The 26,478-nt window shown below is 45.2% G+C and overlaps 1 protein-coding gene across 1 annotated transcript in view; it reads left to right on the forward strand.

The window, feature by feature from the left end:
* Map1b (microtubule associated protein 1B) overlaps positions 1–25,250 on the forward strand; it is a 101,034-nt gene extending 75,784 nt beyond the window's left edge. Inside the window, exons 3-7 of the mRNA XM_076857131.1 lie at positions 1,023–1,105; positions 3,696–3,836; positions 11,727–18,231; positions 21,179–21,417; positions 24,777–25,250. Of these exons, the coding sequence (XP_076713246.1) occupies positions 1,023–1,105; positions 3,696–3,836; positions 11,727–18,231; positions 21,179–21,417; positions 24,777–24,932 (7,124 nt within the window). The 3' untranslated portion in view covers positions 24,933–25,250. The remainder of the gene's footprint in view (positions 1–1,022; positions 1,106–3,695; positions 3,837–11,726; positions 18,232–21,178; positions 21,418–24,776) is intronic.
* The last annotated feature ends 1,228 nt before the right edge of the window (positions 25,251–26,478 follow it).

The raw sequence follows: 26,478 nt of genomic DNA on the forward strand, positions 1-26,478 counted from the left end.
TTGCCTCTGGTCATTTTCCCCTCTCTATTTCTCTCGGTTGGTGTCCTCCTCGCTCAGATTCCAATCTGTTTCCTCCTGTCGTCCAAGCTTCCTTGTGCAGCCGATGCATTCTTGTCTACCCTCCAACCACGTGTCTCCTCCCGACTTTCTGAGGGATGCCCCCCTTCTCTATCAGCTGGCAGAGCACACACAGCCGGCTCTGGCTGCACACCCCTGATGGCTTTCATCTGGCTGGCAAAGGAGGGGGTGTTGAGGCCGCCAAAAACCTCTGTCCACCCTGGCTGGAGGGCTGTGCAGCCACAGGATGACCCTGTGAGATGGGGGAAGGCTGGGATGTGGAGCTGGGTCCCGCAGGGCTTCAGTCCTCCCCTACACCTTGATTCTCCGTCAACCTTGCTTATCTTTAGGGGGGCCGTTTGGCCACCCTGTCCAGCAGGAGGGGTGTTCTCCCGTTTTCATTTGCCCACAGTTTCTCCACTTTTCTATGAGCAAGTGAATTAATTAAGGAATCCCCCAACAGACTGCGAGCCTGCCTCAGACAGCCATTCCGGTTGTTGGGCTAATTGTTAGTCCGGGTTTCTGGATGTCATTCATTTCACAATGAGGCTCCTAATTAATCTCAGCGCAGTTCTCACCAGAAGAAAGGCTGATAGGGAGAAACATCCCCGATTACCATGAGAAAAGAAATGTCAAGAGCCCCAGTTGAGTTTTCCTGGCAGTCCACGCCTGGTCTCAGAAGAAAACCGCCATTAGGGCGCTGAGGCTGCCTGGCGATCTACCATGAAAACTAGAGTGTGAGGGGTCACCGATCTGCAGGCCACACGGACCCAGCGCCGGGTGGAGCCTGCTGCCTGCACCCTCTTCATCGGGAGCCCCGACTGTGTTTCCCCAGAGATTGCAGAGAACCCGGTGCCCCGTGCCACCTTGGAGGCAGAAATTCTTCCCTGAAGCAGGCAGGCTTTTCATCCGGAAAAAGCTAAAGATCTGCTCTTTGTGTGTTTGTGTGTTTTTCGTGCCTGCAGGACAAAAGATCCTTCATCACCGAAGTGACGTTCTAGAAACAGTGGTCCTGATCAACCCTTCAGATGAAGCCGTCAGCACTGAGGTAAGCATTCGTCCCCGCAGGGGCTTGGGCAGGGTCTCACACACTGACTCCAGGGGCTGGACAGGAGGGGGCCAGCCAGGGTCATGAGAGGAGGAGAAATCCTGGGTGCAGTGGCTGGTTCTCTGCATCAGTACCGCCTCAGACAGCGCCTCCCAGTAAGGACAAATGGAAGGCGCTCCTGGGGCTGTCGTACTCTGTGGCGGGGAGACAGTGTAGAATGGGGGTATCCGTGGGGTGTGTGCTGGAGGGGTGGAGTCTAGCAGGAATACAGCAGAGGAGATAGATTGCGAGCCCTCTGGCTGGGGTGTACAGGAACCTAACCTGGAGAAGAATGGCACCTTAGATGCAAGCCCTTTGAGAGCTCTCCTGCACAACCCTTACTGCTGCTGAAAGGCAGGCCAGCACAGTGGTCAGGAGCCTGGACACCCCCTGGGTTCCCACTCCCAGGTCTGCCACTGACTAGCTGGTGGCCTTGGGTGGGTCATTTACTGTCTTTGTCTCAGTTTGTCCTCTGTGAAAAGGACATCGTACCAGTCCCTACACGGAATGTGCGTACATAATGTGGTACTTCGAAGTACTTTGAACAGAGTGTGGCATGTGATGACGAAAGCGTGTTGGCTACTATTGTCCCCAACATATGAAAGCATGGTTAGAGTAACTGGGGATTTCAGAGCCCCACTGTGACAGAGAACTAGGCTGAAGCCCACAGTCTGTGGTCACCCAGGCTCAAGAGCTGATATAACTCCATTTCCAACTTCCTTTATTAGAGTTTAGCACTTTGGAAACTGAGTTGTTTCCTGGATTTTAAGGCTGTTAAAGATGGCTTTAAGATGGAAAGCATCCATTATTTGCAGTGTCTTCTGCCCATGCTTTGAGCATCTATGATTATATTCTATTTTTTTAATGAGAAATAATTCATATGCATAAAAGCTATTCTTTTAAAGTATGCAATTCAGTGATTTGGGGCCTATTGCAAAGTTGTACAATCATCACCACTAATTCCAGAGCATATCCATCATTCCCCAAACCCATTAGCAGTCACTTCCCATTCCCCCTTGCCCTGGCAACCCCTAACCTATTTTATGTCTATAGATTTGCCTGTTTTATACATTTCAAATAACCTGTGCCCTTTTTATCTGGCTTATTAGCATGATTGTTTCAAGGTTCAGCCATGTTGTCACATATATCAGCTCTGCATTCCTTTTGATGGCTCTATAATATTCCACCATGAGGATATAGCACATTTGTTTATTCATTCTTCAGTTGCTAGATATCTGAGTTGCTTCCACTTTTTCACCCTTATAGTGTAGCCTATTCTGACTCTCTTCTCCCTACTTCAGATGAACAAAACCTCTTTGACAATCCATTAAGGTAAAAAGTTGAGGAAAGTGAGGGAATAGCAATCTCTCTGTGACTAATGGAATCAGGGAGTAATTACAACCTGAAAAGACTGGAGGATTAATCTGTGTCCAGGCAGACTGCCTAGAACAGCTATGAGGAATGGACAAGGAAAAATAAGGATTTTTTTAACATTTTTTTTTTTTTTTTAGATATTGATGGACCTTTATTTTATTCATTTATTTATATGTGGTGCTGAGAATCGAACCCAGTGCCTCATACATGCTAGGCAAGCGCTCTACCACTGAGCCATAACCCCAGCCCACAAAAATAAGGATTTTGAAAAAGGAATCCAGGCTTGCCTGCAGAACAACTGGGACTGAAACACTTGCTTGGATACATGTGTCTTCCCATGATAAGACTGTGGGGTCCTTGGGCAAGGCGGGGTCCTGGTCTGTTTACTTCTGCCCTCTGCCCTCAGTGCTTCCCATGATGCCTGGCACCCAGTATGTGTCAAACATTCACGAATTGGACCCAGAACAAATATCTTGGTGCTCAGACTGGTGTTTCTGCTGAAGGACAGCTGGCTTCCTGCCACATAAAGTTCACAGAGAGTTCTTCAGTGCAAACCATTTGCAATTCAGTTTCAAAGATCGCTGTTGAGGGGAAGCCTTTCCGTCATGCTCAGTGTCCTCCACCTTGCAGATCCCACTGGAGACTGCCTTTGGAGCCCTGTGGAAGGAAAAGGGAGGGACCCGAGGTGGGAGGGGCCGGCCTGGACCCTGGCTGGAAGCCTCTCCTTCCTGAAGGGGCAGTTGGGCTGTACGTGGTGACTCAGCCTGTGGGATTTTGGCAAGACGGTCCTGGTCTCCCAGACTGCCTGCTGCTAGCAGACACTTCCGAACAGCTGTGGAGCACATGCCTGCCAGCTGTGAAGGCTGCCTTGAAAACCAGGAGGAGATTAGGAGAGAAAGTCAACTGCATGACTGTCTGGGTTATAGCACAACTTTGGAAATGGTGTTGATGGGTGAACTCCCAATGGCTGCGTCCATAAAGTTTGCAGATGATTCCTGCAGCCACTGCTGTGCTCAGCCCTGCCTGCTCCAACCCCGACCAACCCCAGGGGAAGAAAGTAGACTCCCAGGGCCTGAACGCCTTTGGTTGATAACTTCATGTGCCCCAAAGCCCCGTCCTGAAGGCGGGTGGCAGTGCTCCCCGCGGCTCATGGCTGGTTCCACGTGTTTTCTTTCAGGTGCGCCTGATGATCACCGATGCCGCCCGACACAAGCTGCTCGTGCTGACCGGGCAGTGCTTCGAAAACACAGGAGAGCTCATTCTGCAGTCTGGATCTTTCTCCTTCCAGAACTTCATAGAGATCTTCACCGATCAAGAGGTGGGCTCCTTTCTGGGGATAGCTCAACTTCCAGTTGTTTGATAATTATTTAGCTGTAGGCTCTTCTTTGAAAACACTAGGGAGATAGAAAGAGGAGAGGAAGTCTTATGACTCCTTTGAAATAAGCAAAACTGTGTGTGATCCAAAATACTTTATTCTTATGGTTTATCATGGAAAGAATCTAGGGCACTCATCGGCAATTATTTGGAATCACCTGATGTGCTAGAGACTAGCTAGGTGTGTGTTGGGGCAGGGTATTTAGAAATAGTCAGAGTTTACAGATAGCATCTGGGCATGGTGGTGCCTGTCTGTAATCCCAGTGACTCAGAAGGGTGAGGTAGGAGGATCAGAGTTCAAAGCCAGCCTCAGCAAAGGCGAGGCACTAAGCAACTCAGTGAGACCCTGTTTCTAAATAAAATACAAAATAGGGCTAGGGATGTGGTTCAATGGTCGAGTGCCCCTGAATTCAATCCCAGTACAAAAAAAAAAAAAAATGTTTACAGATATCAGAAATAATGGGGAGACTTGGAATGGCAGAGCCAAATAGAAAATCCAGGTTCCCTGTTTTCTGCAAGAATACTTCGAAGATCTCTTTAGCTTTTGGTAGGCTGTCACTGCTTTGATCTCTTTCAATACTTGTACCTACTTTCCTTGGCCTAATTATTTTTTCTGTTTCTCTTCATTTTAATCCCAGTGTTTGAACTTGGGTTGTATAACTAGTCCACCAAAAAGAGAGGGATCTGGAAGGGGAGGCACATAGGAAAATGGGGCATGACTGTGACCCCAAAAAAGATGGTCGAAGTAGCTAAGCTGGAGCTGGATCATTAATATTTCTCACAAAGATATCTTACTCAAGGAAGATACTTATGTAGTATTGAAAACTATAGGAAGCTAGTAGTATTTGGTGAAATCAGATGAAAGACTTGAATTTGTTTATTTCTACTTGAGAATTTGTCCTGGCTGAAAAACTTTCCAAAAAAAATGTGCCTTTTTGATTTAGCACATTTGTTCATAGTGGTTACAGAAAGAGTTCAGGACTATCACTGGGGCCTGCCTGTAGCTGATAGCAGATTTCTAAATGGAGAGCGGCTGGGGATCTGCTGATGTGGAGGTGCCAGGACCATTTAAAACTGTCTTCTTGCTACGGCAGCTTGTCCATCTCCTGTGTGTCATGAAAGGCCAAGTGTCTTTCTGCATTTAATCTCCCTTTGCCTGATGGTTCTTGGAAAAGTCCCTGTGTACTTTTCCTCACCCACAAGAGCTGTAAGAAAACTGCCCAATTTCATTTAGTTTACCTCTGTAAAAATACAGGTCAGATAACAAAATGATTTTCACTCTTCCACCCACCACGGGGGACCAAGACACAACATGACCGTGAAAATGAACATTTCACTTAACACTCGAAGCCACAGCCCTCTGTAGGTGTGGGGTCATCTGCATCTGGAAGCATAGGACACTGGTTCCCCAAAGCAAAAAGCTGTCCCCCAGGCATCAAGTAGTCCCTTCCTCTAAGCATTCAAGGCTGGTATCTCTTTGCCACTTCAGAATGAAAATTTGGCTCTTTTTTTTTTTTTTTTTTTGGATACTGGGGATTGAACCCAGGGGGCACTTTACCACTTAGCTACACCCCTAGTCCTTTTTTGTTTGTTTTGAGACAGGGTCTCACTAGCTAAGGCTGGTCTTTTAACTTGCAATCCTCCTGCCTCAGCCTCCTGCATTGCTGGAATTACAAGCATGCACCACCCTGCCCTGCCCTTTGGCTCTTTCTCCAGAGCTTGTGATCTGTCTTCCCCCCAAGCTATTAGAGGCAGCCTCCATGCCTCATTGGTTCTGGTCTCCATGGCTCCCACATATAGTAAAGGCCCAGTAAACCATCATTGAATGGCATTGAAATTCCTGAGCTTGAGCTATAATTCTTGCTCTGTCTACTGTTCTGAGGTTGATGTATGATCACTGGAAGGACAGACTCTTTTGCAAGATTGTATCCTCAAGTTCATGTTGTACCGGGGGCAGATGGGCAGTGTCTGATAGCTCAGAGGCCATGCACATTATCAGTATCTTGTCCCAGGGAGGCAGGAGAGCTGCAGAGGACTGGAGTTTGTGCAGTGGTGGGCACCTAACCCTACAGAACCTCTGGCTCTTTCCTCTGCACCTGGACACCTTTCTGCATTTCTGTGCATTTCTGCAGTTGGTTTTTAGTGGTCAGTTTCTCCCCAAGCAAAGGAAATATGTAAAGAGTTCATCATTGCCAAAATTTTACATAAGGAGATATCATGTTTCATCCCTCTGGACCCCAAACAATACCTGCCTTTTTAAATGAAGAATAGTATTTAAGAATATTTCCATTTAAGTCATTTTTACAGACCATGGAAGTAGAGCTGTGGCGCAATGGGCTAGGCATGTGTCTGATTTTTACCATTAACTACGGAAGAAAAATGAACAACCTCACCTGAAGAATTAAGAGCTCTGTGGAAGGGCAGGTTCCCAGGGCTCATCATCATAGGGTTGTTCTGAAGGCTACACATCTTCATTATACTCAGGCAGGTATTGTCAGGGCCAGACACTAGGTCATATTCCCCTCTGCTGTCCTCACAGTCCCTCATCCTGATTCTTTGGAGAATGTAATGGTCAATGCAAATGGAGAAAGTTTTCTAGATTTTTTTTTTCTAACAGTCTAGATCAGTGGTGTTGGGGTGGAGAGGGAAAGTAGGGGGAGAGGAGGACGATTATGAAGATCCAGTCCCTCCCTCCTGCCCCAATCAGAGCCACTCAACCTTTATCTGTCTTACATCATGAGCATTGAAGAAGGAAGCCAGAGACAAAGTGAATTAAAAATCAGTGTGAGGTAAGCCCAACAACCTGGGATGCTGAGGCAGCAGGATCACAAGTTCAAGGCCAGACTCAGCAACTTAGTGAAACTTTGTCTCAAAAAATAAAAAAATGATAGAGCTCCGTGTTATGGTGTTAGAGTGCTCCGGGTACAATTCAGTCTTTGCAGCCATGTTTGCCCTTTTTTTGTTGCCTGGGGAAAAGGGTTGGGTACAGAATGACTCAGTAGCAAAAGCACCAGAGGTCACTCTGAGTCCAGCTCCAGTCCTTTAGTCCTTGAAAAGTGTTCCTTGTCAATTCCAGAGAAACCAGAAGCACAATTTTAGAAAAACAAAAATGATACTTTTTTTTTTCTTTTTAACAAGAATAGCTACAAATAAAGGGTCTAAAAAAAAAATAGAATTATGCACTTTGAGCTTTGGGTTTAGGAAGCGTTCATCACTAGAGGTCAAGTACAAAACCAGCTCTTCCTGACAGAGCAGCCATCTGGTTTACTCACCCCCCTCTTGAAATCCAGGGTGGCAAGTCATCGCCTCCTGGGGGCCTTTTCCTGCCTCTCTGTTGAAGTGTTTCCTTATTTGTCTTTTTATGTCTTTGAGAAAGGAACAGAATCCGTTACCACCTACAGTGTCTTAGATACCCCTAAACAACACTCAATTTATCCTCCCTGCAAATTAACCATCTTTGTAAAATATTAAAAGCTCCTTATGTTCCATGGTCACTGTCCTTCAAACCTGTTCCTTTGTCAGGAAAGGCAGATGAGGTGCTGTGCCGGAAATTCAAGAGTTTAGTCCTGGTCATGTTTTAATATCTTGCAGTTCATTGGAAGTCCAGAGCTGGGGAACTTGAATTGGGCTGGAGATGTTGATTTGTACTCTGCTGGTATAGTTAAAACCCAGAGGTATTTGACACCTAGAAGACAGGTCATGATCTAGAGAGAGACATGGTGTATCAAGACAAAGAGACCCAGATCTAGCAGGTAGAGGTCAAGGCCAAGGAGATGAAGCCAGCAAGGGGGAAACTTTTATTACGTTGTTTGATCTAGTTTCTCAAAAATGCCATGACTTAAACTGGACACCATTTCCTGGGAGTCATCTGACCAGATTAGAACTGTAAAAATCAATGACTTTGATAGTTTCCAATACAATTATCTATTGAGCAAGTCTAAAAGTAACCTTTGACAGTCACCATATGTGATTAAATGCCAACCAGGAAGGGCGCAGCCTTTGAGGAGCTCTGCAATTTGGATAATTTGGTGTGTGGGGGGGTGTCTTATTAAGTAAAAGAAACCAGCCAGACATGGTGGCACATGCCTGAAGTCCCAGCTCCTGGGGGGGGGGGGGCTGAGGCAGGAGGGTCCCTTGAGCCCAGGACTTTGGAGCCAGCCTGAGCCACTTAGTGCCACTCGAAAGAAAGAAAGAAAAAGAAAACACAATTATTAATCCACAATTAAGTGCAAAACTTTAGTAGGGAATCATGCCAGTGAGGGGCCTTGGCATTTAAGCTTCTTTAGCTTCATGATAAATCCATGACTGTCACTAAAATCCCTGAGTTTCCCCCATGGATATTGTTGCTAAGCCACATCTCCCAATCCTGTCCTTTGCTGGTCTATTGAACCTCACGTTTATCCCTTTAGAGTGCCACCCTGTTAGAGGTGACTTAGCCATCATCATCCAGAGCTTCCTTAAGTACTTTAATTCTGCCACCCCACATCTTTGCCAGGCCTCTGGTTTTCATGCCCTCCACTGATCCCCTAAGCACGTCCCCACCATTCTTTCTCAAGTGAATCCGCAGCAGGACAGAAATTAGTCTCGAGGCAGCCCATCACAGACCCCCAGGTTGACACTAAGTAGCACTATTTGTACGGCTGCTGTAAATCCACCTAATTCTGCCATCACAACGTTCAGAGATCCTGTTCAATGTTTTGCTAAAGCCTAGAGATACGCTGTCTGTGGTCTTTCCTCATCAGCCAACCAAGTAACCTAATCAAAAAAGGAGATGTAGTTAGAAGGCCACGGTTTAGAAATAAAAGTCTTGTTTCATTAATATCATCTTCAGTGAAGCCATTTATTTTCTTTATCGCCCTTCCTCTTCCAGCATGCCTGCATTTGATCAGGAAAAAAATAATTAACAAAAAAGATTATGTTTGCTCCGAAGAAACATTTCTCCCAGTCATGTCTACCACCCATAAGGCCCAGGGGAGTAATTAGTATGTTTAATAAGTACCCACAGGCTCATGTCTCTTCCCAGTGCCCACTCCAGGAAAATGGCAGGAGTGGAATTGGCTGTATTCAGTGCAATTTAATGAAATCTGCTGAGTCTGGCTATAATCTAGGGAATCAAGGATATTAATTGAGATACTAGTTAACATTTAATAAGATACAAAGACACAGAGGATGGATTTGGGGCATAGCCCAGGAGTAAAGTGCATGTTTAGCATGAGCAAGCCTCTGAGTTCAATTCCCAGCACCAAACCAAAAACAGAGAGAAAGAGAGAGAGAGATGACGATGATGGTGATGATGATGATGTATTTCTGCTACCTGGAAACAGTCATATCACCGAGACGTTTTCCCAATTTGTTTAGAAGAAGCCTCCATTTCCAAGTCTAACAGCCAGTCAGAGCCCGAATGCCATTGTTGGGTTCTCCTTAGTGGTCTCATCTGTTTGTTGAATGAGCATCCATGGAGTGTGGGCCAGGGGCTGGGCACTCTCTAGCCATCTCTGGAGGTGCGCTCTCTAGGGGGCCTGTGGGCCTGTAGGTCTAGAATCGGGCAAGAAAACGGGAGCTTCGTTTCTGTGGAGCGGCTCAAGGATGTAGTGTTCCTCCTCCTCTTCCCTGTCCCATCCCGTCCCTCCTGGCCTCACCGTCTCCAGTCCTTGTCTCTGCATTCTTGCCTCATCATTCTCTCATGCTTTTTTTCTAGAGGGACCAAAAACTTGTTGGAAAGAAAGAAACCTGCCCAGCAGAGCAGACTTCCTTTCCGCTCGGCCTGGTCCCTTGTAGGTTTTCCTTCACCCACCCCTCTTGATGTCTTCGAGCCCTCTGACCTCCTCAGATGCCTTTGCAAGCTCATTTTGTTTGGGGGTCCTTTCCTGCAATGCATTCAACTCTCTGGGTAGAGGCAAAAAGGTGGAAAGTGGGAGATATTCCTCAAGTCTTTTTACTTTCTCCTTAAAGTTGGAGGAAGTCCACATTTCACATAAAAAGAGCTAGTGATTGATCAACCCCTACACACATGACCCCGGCTGCTGTGCTTTGTAGCTTGGGTGGAATTTCAAAAATTCATGATTAAAGATTTAGCAATTTGAGTTATCCTGAATTTGCCTCCTAAAGTGTATTACAAAACATACATGCATAGCTTGCGTGTGCTCTTTGTGGATATTAGGTCTAAGAGAATCTACATGGGGCTATAGTGACGATGACGAGGGTCTGTGCTGATTATTGGACAGGAAACCATAACTGGTACTTACGTTTGCTTTGGACAGCAAATAATTTGAGCAGAGATTTTTGCCCAAGGACAGTTGCCATGTGCTTCCAAACTAGGAGTTGATTCTTATGCCTTTTGTACAGGATTGTGAAGTTAGGTTAGAGGAAAATAGAAAAGTTTCATTATTTTGCTATTTTGTGATGCTTCATCTAAAATGTTATGCTTAAGACTAATAGGCTAACAAGACAAAAATGATTATTTTCTGCAATCTAATATAGGAAAGCTCAGTCTAAATAACCCTTACATACACACCACACACACTCTGGTAGTCAGAATATTAATATGCAGGAGGTTATGAGCCAGAGGAAACCAAAGCTAGGAGGTAAGAGTTCAGCTCCACTGGCCCAGGGATGCCTGCGTGAAATAAAACCTTTGCTTTGCCTCTTTATCATTTGCTATCCAGGCCACAGAGCACTTGTCAGTTGAAACTCTGAGCTGATTTATGAGGTTTGCTGAAATGGAAAGAGCTCTGGAATTTATGGCGTGATTCCCCCTTGTTATTTGCTAAGCTAAGACCATGAAACATATGGCCTTAATATGGAGTGAGAAGGAAAATAGGGCTTTCATTAAACCACAGTCACCATTTTGATCCTGATTTGCTTGTTCGCATTCCCGTCCTTGGGAAGTATTAAACAGTGTGTTGAAAAGCCTTTGAGTCCAATGTGATCTTAGCCGCTCAGCACCCAGTTTGCCCTGAAAAATAAAAAAATAAAATGGGAGCAGGGCCTTACCTTGGGTTTAAACTTAAGCAAGTGAGGAATGAAATTGGCCACAGGCTTGCATAATTACCCAACCACTTGAATCATTATGGCTTCAATAAAAGCATTTGCATTTACAGAGGATCTGTTGGGTATACCACTCATGTTTTAAGTAGAGTGCACTGATGCCAGAAACCAGGAATTTTTTTCGTTGTAATGGGCAATCTGCAACTTCTTGTGTCCCAGGGGGGAAAAAACCCACCAAACTTTTTTCTTTTATGCCTACCAAATTCTGAGATGAGACAGGAAGAAGTGCATTATTATTTGAATTCCTTTTAATGTGTCCATCAGGCCTTTTTCTTTTTGCCAAGCCCAGTGGATTAAAAGAAAAGGTTTTATGTCAGTGGTGAAATGACTCACATAGTCCCCTCCACACACATCCGTGATATTTAATATTTTTTAAAGGGCATCTTTGCATGGCAAATACCCAAGGGGAATATTCAAAGTATTTTGTAACTGCGGGAGCGGAAGCGCTGGTCACCCAGATGGTCAGTGGTTTTGGAATTGGAGCAGAGTTCTGAAGTTCTCCTACTGGGCAAAGACATATGGGAGAAGGATTACTGGGCAGGTGTCAGGTGGAGGGGTGCTGGTGGTGGCAAAAGGGAGGAATGGGGGGCTCTAAACAGAGGCTGTTCAGCTCCCAGTATATAAATACGTCCGCATTAAATAGCATGGCTACCCGAGTCCATCTCTGAAGCAGGTCCCAGTTGTAGTCAGTGATCCCATAATACCTGGTAATTGATGGAAGTGACAGATCGGTAATGACAGCCACTTAAACCTTTTCTTTCCTTTTCCCCTCCTTTTGTAAACCCAGATTGGGGAGTTACTGAGTACCACCCATCCTGCCAACAAAGCCAGCTTGACCCTGTTCTGCCCCGAAGAGGGGGACTGGAAGAACTCCAACCTTGACAGACACAATCTCCAAGACTTCATCAATATCAAACTCAACTCAGCTTCTATATTGCCAGAAATGGAAGGACTTTCTGAGTTTACCGAGTACCTCTCAGAATCAGTGGAAGTCCCGTCTCCCTTTGACATCCTGGAACCTCCCACGTCGGGTGGATTTCTGAAGCTCTCCAAGCCCTGCTGTTACATTTTCCCAGGAGGACGGGGTGATTCTGCCCTGTTCGCCGTGAACGGATTCAATATGCTCATCAATGGAGGATCCGAAAGAAAATCCTGTTTCTGGAAGCTCATCCGACACTTGGACCGAGTGGACTCCATCCTGCTCACCCACATTGGGGATGACAATTTGCCCGGAATCAACAGCATGCTGCAGCGGAAGATCGCAGAGCTGGAGGAAGAGCAGTCCCAGGGTTCCACCACCAACAGTGACTGGATGAAAAACCTCATCTCCCCTGACTTAGGGGTCGTATTTCTCAACGTACCTGAAAACCTGAAAAACCCAGAGCCGAATATCAAGATGAAGAGAAGCATAGAAGAAGCTTGCTTCACGCTCCAGTACCTAAACAAATTGTCCATGAAACCAGAGCCTCTCTTCCGAAGTGTCGGCAATACCATTGATCCTGTCATTCTTTTCCAAAAAATGGGCGTGGGGAAGCTTGAGATGTACGTGCTTAACCCCGTCAAGAGCAGCAAGGAAATGCAGTATTTTATGCAGCAATGGACTGGCACCAACAAAGACAAGGCTGAACTGATCCTGCCCAATGGTCAAGAAGTAGACATCCCAATTTCCTACCTGACATCCGTCTCCTCTTTGATCGTGTGGCATCCAGCAAACCCTGCTGAGAAAATCATTCGAGTTCTGTTTCCTGGCAATAGCACCCAGTACAACATCCTGGAAGGGCTAGAAAAGCTCAAACATTTAGACTTCCTGAAGCAGCCGCTGGCCACCCAAAAGGATCTCACGGGCCAGGTGCCCACCCCGACCGTGAAACAAGTAAAACTGAAGCAGAGAGCCGACAGCCGAGAGAGTCTCAAGCCAGCTGCCAAACCGCTGGCCAGCAAATCAGTGCGTAAGGAGTCGAAAGAAGAAACCCCCGAGGTCACAAAAGCTAATCAGGTGGAAAAGCCACCCAAAGTCGAAAGCAAAGAAAAGGTGATCGTGAAAAAAGACAAGCCGGTCAAAACAGAGACCAAACCTCCCGTGACGGAAAAGGAGGCACCCAGCAAAGAGGAGCAGCCTCCCGCCAAAACCGACATGGCCGAGAAGCAAGCCACGGACGTCAAGCCCAAGACGGCCAAAGAGAAGATCGTGAAAAAAGAGACCAAGACCAAACCCGAGGAGAAGAAGGAGGAGAAGGAGAAGCCCAAGAAGGAAGTGGCTAAAAAGGAGGACAAAACACCTGTCAAGAAGGAGGAGAAACCCAAAAAGGAAGAGGTGAAGAAGGAAGTCAAGAAAGAAGTCAAGAAGGAAGAGAAAAAAGAACCCAAGAAAGAGGTTAAGAAAGAAACGCCGCTGAAGGATGCCAAGAAGGAAGGGAAGAAGGAAGAAAAGAAGGACACGAAAAAGGAGGAGAAGGAGCCCAAAAAAGAAATCAAGAAACTCTCTAAGGACACCAAGAAACCATCGACGCCCCTCTCTGAAGCAAAAAAACCAGCGGCTTTAAAACCAAAAGTACCCAAGAAGGAAGAGCCCGTCAAGAAGGAGTCTGTAGCTGCGGGGAAGCCAAAGGAGAAGGGGAAGATCAAAGTTGTCAAGAAGGAGGGCAAGACGGCCGAGGCTGCAGCTGCAGCGGTTGGCGCCGTGGCCACCTCGGCAGCCGCTGTGGCAGCGGCTGGAATAGCAGCCACCGGTCCTGCCAAAGAACTGGAAGCCGAGAGGTCTCTTATGTCATCCCCTGAGGATCTCACCAAGGACTTTGAAGAGCTAAAGGCGGAAGAGATTGATGTAGCCAAGGACATCAAGCCCCAGCTGCAACTCATCGAAGACGAAGAGAAACTGAAGGGAACCGAGCCAGTGGACGCCTACGTCCTCCAGAAAGAGACAGAAGTCATCAAAGGTTCTGCCGAGTCTCCCGATGAGGGGATCACCACCACTGAAGGGGAGGGCGAATGCGAGCAAACGCCGGAAGAGCTGGAGCCGGTGGAGAAACCGGGGGTGGACGACATTGAAAAATTTGAAGATGAAGGAGCTGGTTTCGAGGAGTCCTCGGAGACCGGGGATTATGAGGAGAAGGCAGAAACCGAGGAGGCTGAGGAGCCCGAAGAAGACGGTGAGGAAAACGTGTGCACCTCCAAGCACAGCCCCACGGAGGATGAGGAGAGTGCCAAGGCAGAGGCAGATGTGCACACCAGGGAGAAGAGGGAGTCTGTGGCCAGTGGGGACGACCGGGCAGAAGAAGACATGGACGAGGCCATTGAGAAAGGAGAAGCTGAACAGTCTGAGGAGGAGGAGGCCGAAGAGGAGGACAAAGCAGAGGATGCCAGAGATGAATATGAGCCGGAAAAAATTGAAGCTGAAGATTATGTGATGGCCGTGGTTGACAAGGCTGCGGAGGCTGGGGGTGCCGAGGATCAGTATGGATTCCTCACCACATCGGCCAAGCAGCCCGGAGTCCAGTCTCCTGGCCGAGAACCTGCGTCTTCAATTCACGATGAGACGCTACCTGGAGGTTCAGAGAGTGAGGCCACTGCTTCTGATGAGGAGAATCGAGAAGACCAGCCTGAGGAATTCACTGCCACCTCTGGCTACACTCAGTCTACCATCGAGATATCTAGCGAGCCCACCCCCATGGATGAGATGTCTACTCCTCGCGATGTGATGAGTGACGAGACCAACAACGAAGAGACAGAGTCCCCATCTCAGGAATTCATAAACATCACCAAATACGAGTCTTCACTGTATTCTCAGGAATACTCCAAAACGACGGTCACACCCTTCAACGGATTATCCGATGGGTCAAAAACCGATGCCACGGAGGGCAAGGATTATAATGCTTCAGCCTCCACCATATCCCCACCCTCCTCCATGGAGGAAGACAAATTCAGCAAATCTGCTCTACGTGATGCTTACTATTCAGAAGAGAAAGAGGTGAAAGCGAGTGCCACGTTGGAGATCAGAGATACTGTCTCCACGGTTTCGGATGAGAAGCTTAGCCCAGCCAAGAGTCCATCCTCGAGTCCGTCTCCGCCATCACCCGTAGAGAAGACCCCCCTGGGTGAACGTAGTGTGAACTTCTCTCTGACGCCCAATGAGATTAAAGTCTCCACAGAGGCCAAAGTGGTCCCTGTGTCTCCTGAGGTGACCCAAGAAGTAGTTGAAGAACATTGTGCTAGTCCTGAGGAGAAGACTCTGGAAGTGGTGTCTCCGTCGCAGTCTGTGACTGGCAGTGCCGGCCACACACCTTACTACCAATCTCCCACCGAGGAGAAAGCTAGTCACCTCCCTACAGAGGTCACTGAAAAGCCAGCAGCAGTGCCAGTGAGCTTTGAATTCAGTGATGCCAAAGATGAGAGTGAAAGGGCTTCCATAAGCCCCATGGATGAACCCGTGCCTGACTCAGAGTCGCCTATGGAAAAAGTCCTGTCTCCTTTACGCAGCCCTCCCCTGATTGGGTCCGAGTCTGCATATGAAAGTTTTCTCAGTGCAGATGACAAGGCTCCTGGCAGATGTGCCCAAAGCCCCTTTGAAGGAAAGAATGGAAAACAAGACTTTGCAGACCAAGTCAGTCCAGTTTCTGAAATGACATCCCCTGGTCTTTACCAAGACAAACAGGAGGTCAGAAGTACAGACTTTACACCAATCAAGGAAGACTTTGGTCCAGAAAAGAAAACCAATGATGTTGAAGCCATGAGTTCTCAACCAGCACTGGCTTTGGATGAAAGGAAATTGGGAGGAGATGTCTCTCCAACCCAAATAGATGTCAGTCAGTTTGGATCTTTCAAAGAAGATACCAAGATGTCCATTTCTGAAGGCACCGTCTCAGACAAGTCAGCCACTCCTGTTGATGAGGGTGTAGCAGAAGACACCTACTCTCACATGGAGGGTGTGGCCTCGGTCTCCACCGCCTCCGTGGCTACCAGCTCGTTTCCGGAACCAACAACAGATGATGTGTCTCCTTCTCTGCATGCGGAAGTTGGCTCCCCACATTCCACAGAAGTCGATGACTCCCTTTCAGTGTCTGTTGTGCAAACGCCTACCACTTTCCAGGAGACAGAGATGTCTCCATCTAAAGAAGAATGCCCAAGACCAATGTCAATTTCTCCTCCAGATTTTTCCCCCAAGACAGCCAAATCCAGGACACCAGTTCAAGATCACAGATCAGAACAGTCCTCGATGTCTATTGAGTTTGGCCAAGAATCTCCTGAGCACTCCCTTGCTATGGACTTCAGTCGACAGTCTCCAGATCACCCTGCGGTGGGTGCAAGTATGCTTCACATCACTGAAAATGGGCCAACTGAAGTGGACTATAGTCCTTCTGACATGCAAGACTCCAGTTTATCACACAAGATTCCACCAACGGAGGAGCAGTCCTATACCCAAGATAATGATCTCTCTGAGCTCATCTCAGTGTCTCAGGTGGAGGCCTCCCCGTCCACCTCTTCTGCTCATACCCCATCTCAGATAGCTTCTCCCCTGCAAGAAGAAACTCTATCCGATGTTGCTCCTCCCAGAGAGATGTCCTTATATGCCTCACTCACCTCTGAGAAGGAGCAAAGTCTGGAAGGAGAGAAGCTCTCTCCAAAATCTGATATCTCTCCACTCACCCCACGAGAGTCCTCTCCTTTATATTCACCTGGTTTTTCAGATTCTACCTCTGCCGTCAAAGAGAACACAGACGCTTGCCATACCTCCTCATCTCCACCTTTAGACGCAGCATCTGCAGAGCCCTTTGGCTACCGAGCCTCCATGTTATTCGATACGATGCAACATCATCTTGCCTTGAATAGAGATATGGCCACATCTGGAATGGAGAATGACAACGGAGGAAAGACACCTGGTGACTTTAACTATGTCTATCAAAAGTCTGAGAAAACCACTAGGTCCCCAGATGAAGAAGATTATGACTACGAGTCTCGTGAGAAAACCACCAGAACCCCAGATGTGGGCAGCTATTACTATGAGAAGACGGAGAGAACCATAAAATCTGCATGTGACAGTGGCTACTCCTACGAGACCATTGAGAAGACCATCAAGACCCCTGAAGATGGTGGCTATGCCTGTGAAATCACCGAGAAGACCACACGGACCCCTGAAGAGGGCGGCTACTCTTACGAGATAAGTGAGAAGACCACACGGACCCCTGAAGTGAGCGGTTACAGCTATGAAAAGACCGAGAGGGCTAGAAGGCTCCTGGATGACATCAGCAATGGCTATGACGACTCTGAGGAAGGTGGCCACCCACTTGGGGATGCCAGCTACTCTTATGAGACCACAGAGAAAATTGCCAGCTTCCCTGAATCTGAAAGTTACTCCTACGAGACGTCTACAAAAACAGCCAGAAGCCCTGATAGTTCTACGTACTGTTATGAGACGATGGAGAGAATTACTAAAACCCCCCAGGCCTCGACATATTCCTACGAGACTTCAGATCGCTGCTACACCGCGGAGAAGAAGTCCCCCTCGGAGGCCCGCCAGGATGTGGATTTATGCCTCGTGTCCTCCTGTGAGTACAAGCATCCCAAGACAGAGCTTTCGCCCTCCTTCATCAATCCCAACCCTCTGGAGTGGTTTGCCAGTGAAGAGCCCACTGGAGAATCTGAGAAGCCCCTCACTCAGTCAGGGGGAGCCCCACCACCCCCAGGAGGAAAGCAGCAGGGACGACAGTGTGATGAGACCCCACCTACCTCGGTCAGTGAGTCGGCCCCATCCCAGACCGACTCTGATGTCCCTCCAGAGACAGAAGAGTGTCCTTCCATCACAGCCGATGCAAACATCGACTCCGAAGATGAGTCAGAAACCATCCCCACAGACAAAACTGTCACATACAAGCACATGGACCCCCCGCCTGCCCCCATGCAGGACCGCAGCCCTTCTCCACGCCACCCTGACGTGTCCATGGTTGACCCAGAGGCCTTGGCCATTGAGCAGAACCTGGGCAAAGCTCTGAAGAAGGACCTGAAAGAGAAGACTAAGACCAAGAAGCCAGGGACTAAGACCAAGTCCTCGTCACCTGTCAAAAAGGGGGACGGGAAGTCCAAGCCCTCAGCAGCTTCACCGAAACCGGGGACCTTGAAAGATACCTCAGATAAGGTGTCCAGAGTGGCTTCTCCTAAGAAGAAAGAATCTGTGGAAAAAGCAGCGAAAACCACCACCACTCCTGAAGTCAAAGCTGTGCGAGGGGAAGAGAAGGACAAGGAGACCAAGAATGCCGCCAACGCTTCCGCATCCAAATCAGCAAAGACTGCCACCGCAGGTAGGCCCAGGGCACCGGGCATCCTTGGGAGGTCATGTAGCTCTTTCCCTGTTTGACTTTGTGCTGGGAGGACAGGGGAGCACACATGGATGCTTCACTTCCCCTCATTACTCTCTCCTGCTGAAGGTCTGTGTCCGAGCCCAGTGTGGACTTGGGCTTAGGGGTAGCTCAGCCGATGGCCCAGAGCAGCTCTGATGGGACGGTGGGATTCCTGGCTTTGCACCCTTCTGGAGGATAGCAACTGCATTCCTGATCGAAACCTTCAGAGCCAGGGGTATGAGTTTCAAGCTGCTCTGAAGACTGGCTTCAGATGTGCTGGCCAAGGTTACAAGGGCTAGAAGCTCCAAAAGGCCTAGAGAGAACTAGAAATTCCATCCCAACCCCCAATGACCTGTCAAGGCCCAGGATTTTAGAGTCCTATTTTTTTAAGATTTTTAAAAATAAAATCATGAAAATTTAGAATTATAATTTTTTTTATTTAAGGAAAAAAATGACCAGTTTGGAGATACGTTCCCATTGAAGGAAATGTTCTGTTTTCTTATTAGCTAACACACACTGTAATTCCAATTGATATTCCTGACTTCTGATCATTCCTGATTTGCCTCTGATTCCCAGATTTATCAGTTTATAGCAGTGATGTGGGATTTTGATGACACTGGACTTTGGTAGCACAGCTTCATCTTGTTGCTTCTAAGTATTCACGGGGATTTGTACTAATGCTCTTTTTTTCTTTCTTTCTTTATGTAATTATCCAGGGATTTTAGATCACCATTCACAAAGGCATATAAATTGACCCAAAACTATGAAATAAAAAATAATTTGAATAACATTTCCTTGATTTATTAGAGAATATCAGAGAGATGACCCTTTGGGGCTCTCAAATTCCATGCATTTTATGGTATCTTGGTTACAGCTGCAGATTTTACTTTATGTGAAGCATCAATTTTAAGACTCAGTTCTCACGAGATTGGGTCTTTTTATGTACACAGAGAAAATAAATGGAATTTGTTCATGCTTAGTATAAATATAAAGCCACCAGATAATTAACCCTTTGGTCTGAAAGAGCTGATGACCTGCACTAAGGAGAAAGCATGGAATCCCTTCAAATTAATAATATTAATAAAAAACAGATGAAATTTTGCAGAACATATACACCCTGGCCCACGGAATTGATATTAAAAAAAAAAAAAAAAAACCTTCCTTGAACATTTAAGGAGACAATTTAACGACAAAGTAATAAAGAGGATTTAATTTTTATTTAATTTGAAGATGCTTTTAGATTTCTAAAAAGGCAAAGTTGCCCATTTAACTGATTTTAAAAACAAATTTGGGTGGACTTCTGGTGATTTCCAGTTTGTGCTTCTATGAACATTATTAATTTGATTTTGATGGTAGCAGTTTAATATTCAAGGTAAAATTGCAAACATATTTAATTATTAGAACATAAATTCAAACTTCTGTTAGAGTCAGGATTCTTTAGAAGGTCCCCAAATGGTTGTTTTCAGCTCAGATTGACTAAAATGGCCTGTGAATGTATTTATAAAATGAGCTTATTTACCTCAAACATTAATTTGGCCGATTCTTGCTACTCCCTTGCTCCACTAAAAGTAAAATTGGGCAATTGATGGAATTCACTGGAACTTTTTAAACCCTGAGATGAGAGTTTTTATACATCCCATGGAGAAAGGAAAGCAGGTTAAGTGTATAGAATCTCACCGGCATTTCAGATGGTTTAGGCAGTGGTCTTAAACTGCACATTAGAGTCCCCTGGGGTGGTTTTAAAAGATCGTGGTGCCCAGACCCCAGCCCTAGCCCACTTAAGCAGACTCTAGAGGAGAAGGCCTTGGCATCAGTAAGCAGCCAAGGTGACTCTAATCTGCAGGGAGAGTGACGGACCACTGCCCGAGTGTTAGCTTTACTCGTTCAAAAGCATTAAACCTTCAAACCAGAAGAAGTTAGCAAGGCAGCTGACGAAACAGGGTGCCAGGAAATTTGGGGGTTAATCTGAACTGCTTCTTTGCCCAGGCTGTTCTGGGTTAGGCTGGAAATTTTGGCTCCAAGGTGCCCCTTTCTGCAGTCTGATATGTCCTGATTGGTTAGCAAAAGCCTAGTCTTTCTAGACCTTCCTTTGCCAAATGTTGGTGTCCAGTCCTGCATAGGGAGAGATGTCTCACAGCACTGTGCGAAGGCGAGAATACAGTGTTTCCTTGGGTTATGAATGGTGAGGAGGGCCCTGGAGAGCATATAGGGTGAAGATCTGAACTACTTACTAGGACAAAGGTTAGGGCATACTATTCAGCTATGGGCACAACTGCTATCAATTGATACCCTAAAGTGAACTGCTAAGATCTCTTAACTGCGGCTGGGTGCGATGACCCACTTCTATAAACCCAACATCTCAGGAGGGTTACAGGTGCGAGGGCAACTTCAGCAACTTAGTGAAAACCTAGTTTCAAAATAAGAAGGACTGGGGATATAGCTCAGTGGTAGAATGCCCTTGGGTTCAGTACTCAGTACCACTGAAATCAATCAATCAATCAATCATCGCTTAACTATGGTTTGCCAAATGCAGATGCTTGTTTTTGACTTTTAAGGTGTTTCCTAGATCACTTTTCAGATTTAGATGATGTTAGTAGCTCCTTTAGGAAGGTGTTGCTATCTACTTCTGTCTTTGCAAGGGCCTTGAAACTTCTTACTTCATATTGGGTTGTGCACGGAGGACAAACATCCCACTCTTCGTTTCTCCTACTGAAGTGATAAACAACCCTGGAATTCTCGTATCACTAGTGTTAGATGTCCTGTACACGTTATTGGGGAGATGGAGATGCTTTCACTTCTTTGCCTGTCTCAGACAGCCTGCTTGGGGATGAGTGGGAGAGGTATATTGGACAGACAGCTCTCTTCATGTTACTGAGACCCTTGCTTTGTTTTTGTTTGTTTTCCAAAGGACCAGGAGCCACCAAGACCGCCAAGTCCTCAGCTGTGCCTCCAGGCCTCCCTGTGTATTTGGACCTGTGCTATATTCCCAACCACAGCAACAGTAAGAATGTTGATGTTGAATTTTTCAAGAGAGTGAGGTCGTCCTACTATGTGGTGAGTGGGAATGACCCTGCTGCTGAGGAGCCCAGCCGGGCTGTCCTGGATGCCTTGTTGGAAGGGAAGGCTCAGTGGGGCAGCAACATGCAGGTAAGGGCCCGAGGACCTTGTCTGCACTGTGGTTGAACTGGGGCCAGAGGCAGAGGGAGGGAGCCATGTTTAGCAAGGCATCTTTGTCATTGTGGATCTGTACAAGGTGCCTTCCAAAACTGTCACACATGAAATCTCCTTAGGACAAAGTCAATTTAACCTACAAAAGATGATCTAAAGTAGTATTCTTTTTTTTTTTTTAATTCGTTCTTTTTAGTTATACATGACAGCAGAATCCATTTTGATATAATTATATTAGCATTGGATATATCTTATTTTAGTTAGAATTCCATTCTATGGATGTACATGATGGTGAGATTCACTGTGTTGTTTTCATATATGTACATGGGAAAACTATGCCAGATTGATTCCATTTTTGTTCCTTGCCTATCCCTGCTCCCTTCCCTTCATTCCCCATTGTCTAATCTACTGCACTTCTACTCTTGCCCTCACTGCCCCTTTCACATTATCAGAGGAAATATTCAACCTTTGTTTTTTTTTTTTTTTTTTTTGAACTGATTTACTTCACTTAGCACGATAGTTTCCATGGCACATGTCATAATTTCATTCTTCTTAATGCTGAGTAATATTCCATTGTGCATATATACCGCCATTTCTTTATCCATTCATCTATTGAAGGACACCTAGGTTGGTTCCGTAGTTTAGCCATTGTGAATTGAGCTGCTATAAACATCGATGTGACTACATCACTGTATGCTGATTTTAAGTCCTTTGGGTTTATACTGAGGAGTGGGATAATTGGGTCAAATGGTGGTTCCATTCCAAGTTTTCTGAGGAATCTCCATACTGATTTCCAGAGTGGTTGTACCAATTTGCAGTCCCACCAGCAATGAATGAGTGAACCTTTTCCCCCACATCCTCACTAACATTGTTACTTGTATTCCTGGTCATTGCCTTTCTGGCTGGAGTGAGATGGAATCTCAGTGTAATTTTAATTGCTTTTCTCTAATCACTAGGTATGTTGAGCATTTTTTCATATATTTGTTGACCCTTAATATTCTGTGAAGTGTCTGTTCAGTTTCTTTGCCCAATTATTGATTGGGTTATTATTATTGTAATTATTATTTTTATTTTGGTGTTAAGTTTTTTGAGTTCCTTATATATCCTGGAAATTAATGCTTTATCTGAGGTGGCAAAGATTTTCTTCATTCTGTAGGCTTTCTCTTCACGCTTTTGTTTTCTTTAATGTGGAGAAGCTTTTTGGTTTGATGCCATCCCATTAATTGATTATTGATTTTACTTCTTGCTCTTTAGGAGTCTTATTAAGGAAGTCAGTTCCTGAGCCAATATGTTGGAAGGTTAGGGCTACATTTTCTTCGAATATGTGCAGATTTAGTCTAATACTTAAGTTCTTAATCCACTTTAAGCTGAGTTTTGTGCAGGGAGAGAGAAAGGTGTTAAATTTAATTCTGCTGCATATGGATTTCCAGTTTCCCAGCACCACTTGTTGAAGAGTCTATCTTTTGTCCAATGCATGTTATTGGCACCTTTGTCTAGTGTGAGGTAACTATGTTTTTGTGGGTTTGTCTCTATTTTCTATTCTATACTGTGACTGCTTTTTCTATTTCTATGAAGAATGTCATTGGGATTTTAATAGGAATTGCATTCTATCTGTGTAGCGCTTTTGGTAGTATGGCCATTTTGACAATATCAATTCTGCCTATCCAAGAGCATGGGAGATCTTTCCATCTTCTAAGGTCTTCTTCAGTTTTTTTCTTTAGTGTTCTATAGTTTTCACTTTAGAGGTCTTTCGCCTCTTTTGTTAGATTGATTTCCAAGTTTTTTTTGTTTATTTTTTGAGGATATTGTGAATGGGATGGTTTTCCTAATTTCTTTTTTAGCTGATTCATCATTGGCGTACAGAAATGTAATTGATTTGAGTGTTAATTTTGTGTCCTGCTACTTTGCTGAATTCATTTATGAGTTCTAGAAGTTTTTGGTAGAGTTTTTTGGGTTTTCTCAATATAAAATTATGTCATTGGCACACAGAGGTATTTTGAACTCTTCTTTTCCCACTTGTATACCTTTTATTTTATTCTTTTGCCTAATTGCTGTGGCTAGAGATTCAAGGACTGTGTTGAATAGAAGTGGTGAAAGTGGGCATCCCTGTGTTGTTTCTGTCTAAAGTAGTATTCTTGATGCCACCAACAACCATCACTTTGGAGGAAAGCCACCTTACCTAAGGCATAATCTATTCATCTACAAAATGGACTGAAGGTTAATTGCCCTCCCCCAATATATGAGTATTGTGCATGTGAATCAAAGCAGTCATATTTCCATGGGAGAGCTGCTGAAGAAGTGCATTCACTCCTTTGTGTTTTATGGATGGACCAAAGGTCAGAACTTTAGAAAATCAACTGTCCAGGTGAAATTCCATAGTAGGAGCATTGACTCCTAAAGAATATGCCTAACTCCCAAACCAAGTGTCTAGCTATGAACCACCCTGTCAGTACGGTTGGGATCTTTGTTCATCCAAATTTTACTTGTGGTTCTGCACAAAATCACTTAGTAAACTGCGTTTGCATACTATTAAGTAGAATTGCTTATTTAATCATATGACATCTAATGTAGCCAGGTGCATTAGATTTCACACCCCTATAATCCCAGCAACTCAGGAGGCCTGCGGCAGGAGGATGCCAAACTTGAGGCCAGTCTCAGCAACTTGGTCAGACCATGTCTCAGGGGAGAAAAAAGAAAAAAAAAAAAAAAAGACTGAGGATATAGCTAGCTCATAGCTCATTGGTGGAGTGTGCTTGGGCTCAATCCCCAGTACCACAAAAAAGGTCAAAGAAATCTAATGTGAAACAGCCAGTTGCCTCCTAAGGAATATTACATTTTTAAGTCATTAACAACCTATCCCACTCACCTACCCCCCAACCACACATGCAAAGAGACATATCTTCGTTTCCAGAAAAATGTTAATTACACCCAGTGGGTGGGTTTTCTGAGGATGTTGAGCTACAATAATAACTAAAACTCTTTTTGACTAAATATGCATTATCTTTTATGCAAAACTTACTGGCTGAAAGAAAATGTAAGAAATAGCCTTAACCAAGGTACTTAATGAATATTAAAGGATTGAAAAAACAACAGTGAATTTAGATGAACTAATTGACAAGTCTCTAGTTGCCTTTGGTTCCAGTCTTCCACTCTTTTTGTGTGTGTGTTTATTCTGGTTCCTTACAAATGTAAGTTGAAAAAAAAGACTTGCATTCCTTGAGGAAAATAGAACATTTTTCTTTCATTCCCCATCTTCTAGTGGTCTAATACCTTGGGTTTGTACTATTTTTGCATCTGGTTTCTGTCCCTGCCCTTAAACAGCTATTTTCTCCCTGCAGGTAACTCTGATCCCAACTCATGACTCAGAAGTGATGAGGGAATGGTACCAGGAGACCCATGAGAAACAGCAAGACCTCAACATCATGGTTTTAGCCAGCAGCAGCACAGTGGTTATGCAAGATGAATCTTTCCCTGCATGCAAGATAGAACTGTAAAAACCAAGGCCAGCCACACCACAGGATTTGAACTTTGTTTCCAGAAATTCTTCAATTTGAAACTACCTTTTCTAAAACGCCAATTTATCTAATTAAGTCGCCGAACAGTTACCTGCCAAATGCTATCCTGTGTCATGGTGACGCAAGTCACTAATATTTCTCAGTTTTTGCTGATTGCTAAGGGAAGTAACAGTATTCCCACAATAGGGTTCAAGTTACTACAAAATTACCTACCCCAGTTCATCTCTGCTGAACATTTGGAAACCATGCACTAGCAAACCCAACTGACTTCTGCTAGGTAGAGGCATTTGTCTTAGAGAGAGAGAGAGAGAGGGAGGGAGGGAGGGAGAGAGGGAGTGAGGGAGTGAGCGCACAAAGAGAATGCAGGAGAGAGAGAGAGAGAGAGAGGAAGAATGAGAAAGAAAAAGAATGCAAGAAAAGGAGATGGAGTGGAGAGGTTCTGGTGAGATACCCAGAGAGGAAGAGAGAGCAGGGTGGGGTAAAGAGAAGAAAACCAACAGTGAGGTCTGCATTTCCTCAGGCAGTAGGTATTCTGTAGTCTACACAGGCCAAGTTTTCCATTTTTGTCAGTCTTAAGTCATCATTTTCTAAAGCAAGCTGGCTAGAGGAATACAAAAAGAACAAAACTTGTCATGAGGGCATGTGAGATTGTCACGCCTTAATTAAGCTCCTTCAGTTTGAAGGCTGCACACTGACATGCTGTAGTGAGTGTAGACCGCACACACAAGTGGAATGAGCCCCATTCAGAACTCTCAGACTCTTTAGACACACGAGTAGATTGATCTAAGGCATGCTCCCAGCATTTGTCCACCCACTTAGTCCACACTGCGTCAATTAACCTGCATGCGTCAACGCCCAAGTCCACCCCAATTAACTGAAGCAAATACCAAAGCAGTTGGGAGTACATATGGTAGACAATTTGCCTTAGGAAGTGACTTGAATGTACAAAGATACTTGATGCACTTATTTTTTAATGTGAGACAGCAAGTTTATAAAACATCCGTGTAGGATTATAGATACTCCAGTTGAAGAAGCACGTGTGTGCACATGGGGGGTACTAGAAGTTGATCTGATTGGTCCAACAGTTTGATGCTGAGTCATGCGTGCTGAATACCACGCCAGTGCACCCGTGACCCCTCAGCCAAACAAGTTGCACCTTTCATAGCTTCTTCACTACTGCAAATTCAAGACTGAAAAGGCTTCTATGATCAGAACTGGGAAAACAGTGAATCTTATGGTGGAAGAGGTTCTCAGCAAGTGTACAGTATTTACCTTCCTTTGTCTTACATTGGCTTTTTTAATTTTCCATTAATTTCAACATGATTATGGGAACAAGTGTACAGAACTTTTTTTTTTAGCTATGTGAGAACTTTTCATAGATGAACTTTTTAACTAACGTTTTAATTTACAGGAAAATACAAAAGAAAAATTTCAAGCGATAGTCTTTTTTTTTTTAAGTGTTTCATAAGACAAAAATCGAGTAATTTTTTGAAGTTCTGGCAAGATTGAAGTCTTAAGATTGCAG

Source organism: Callospermophilus lateralis, chromosome 5, assembly GCF_048772815.1.
Source record: "Callospermophilus lateralis isolate mCalLat2 chromosome 5, mCalLat2.hap1, whole genome shotgun sequence".
In the NCBI taxonomy this organism is placed as follows: Eukaryota; Metazoa; Chordata; class Mammalia; order Rodentia; family Sciuridae; genus Callospermophilus; species Callospermophilus lateralis.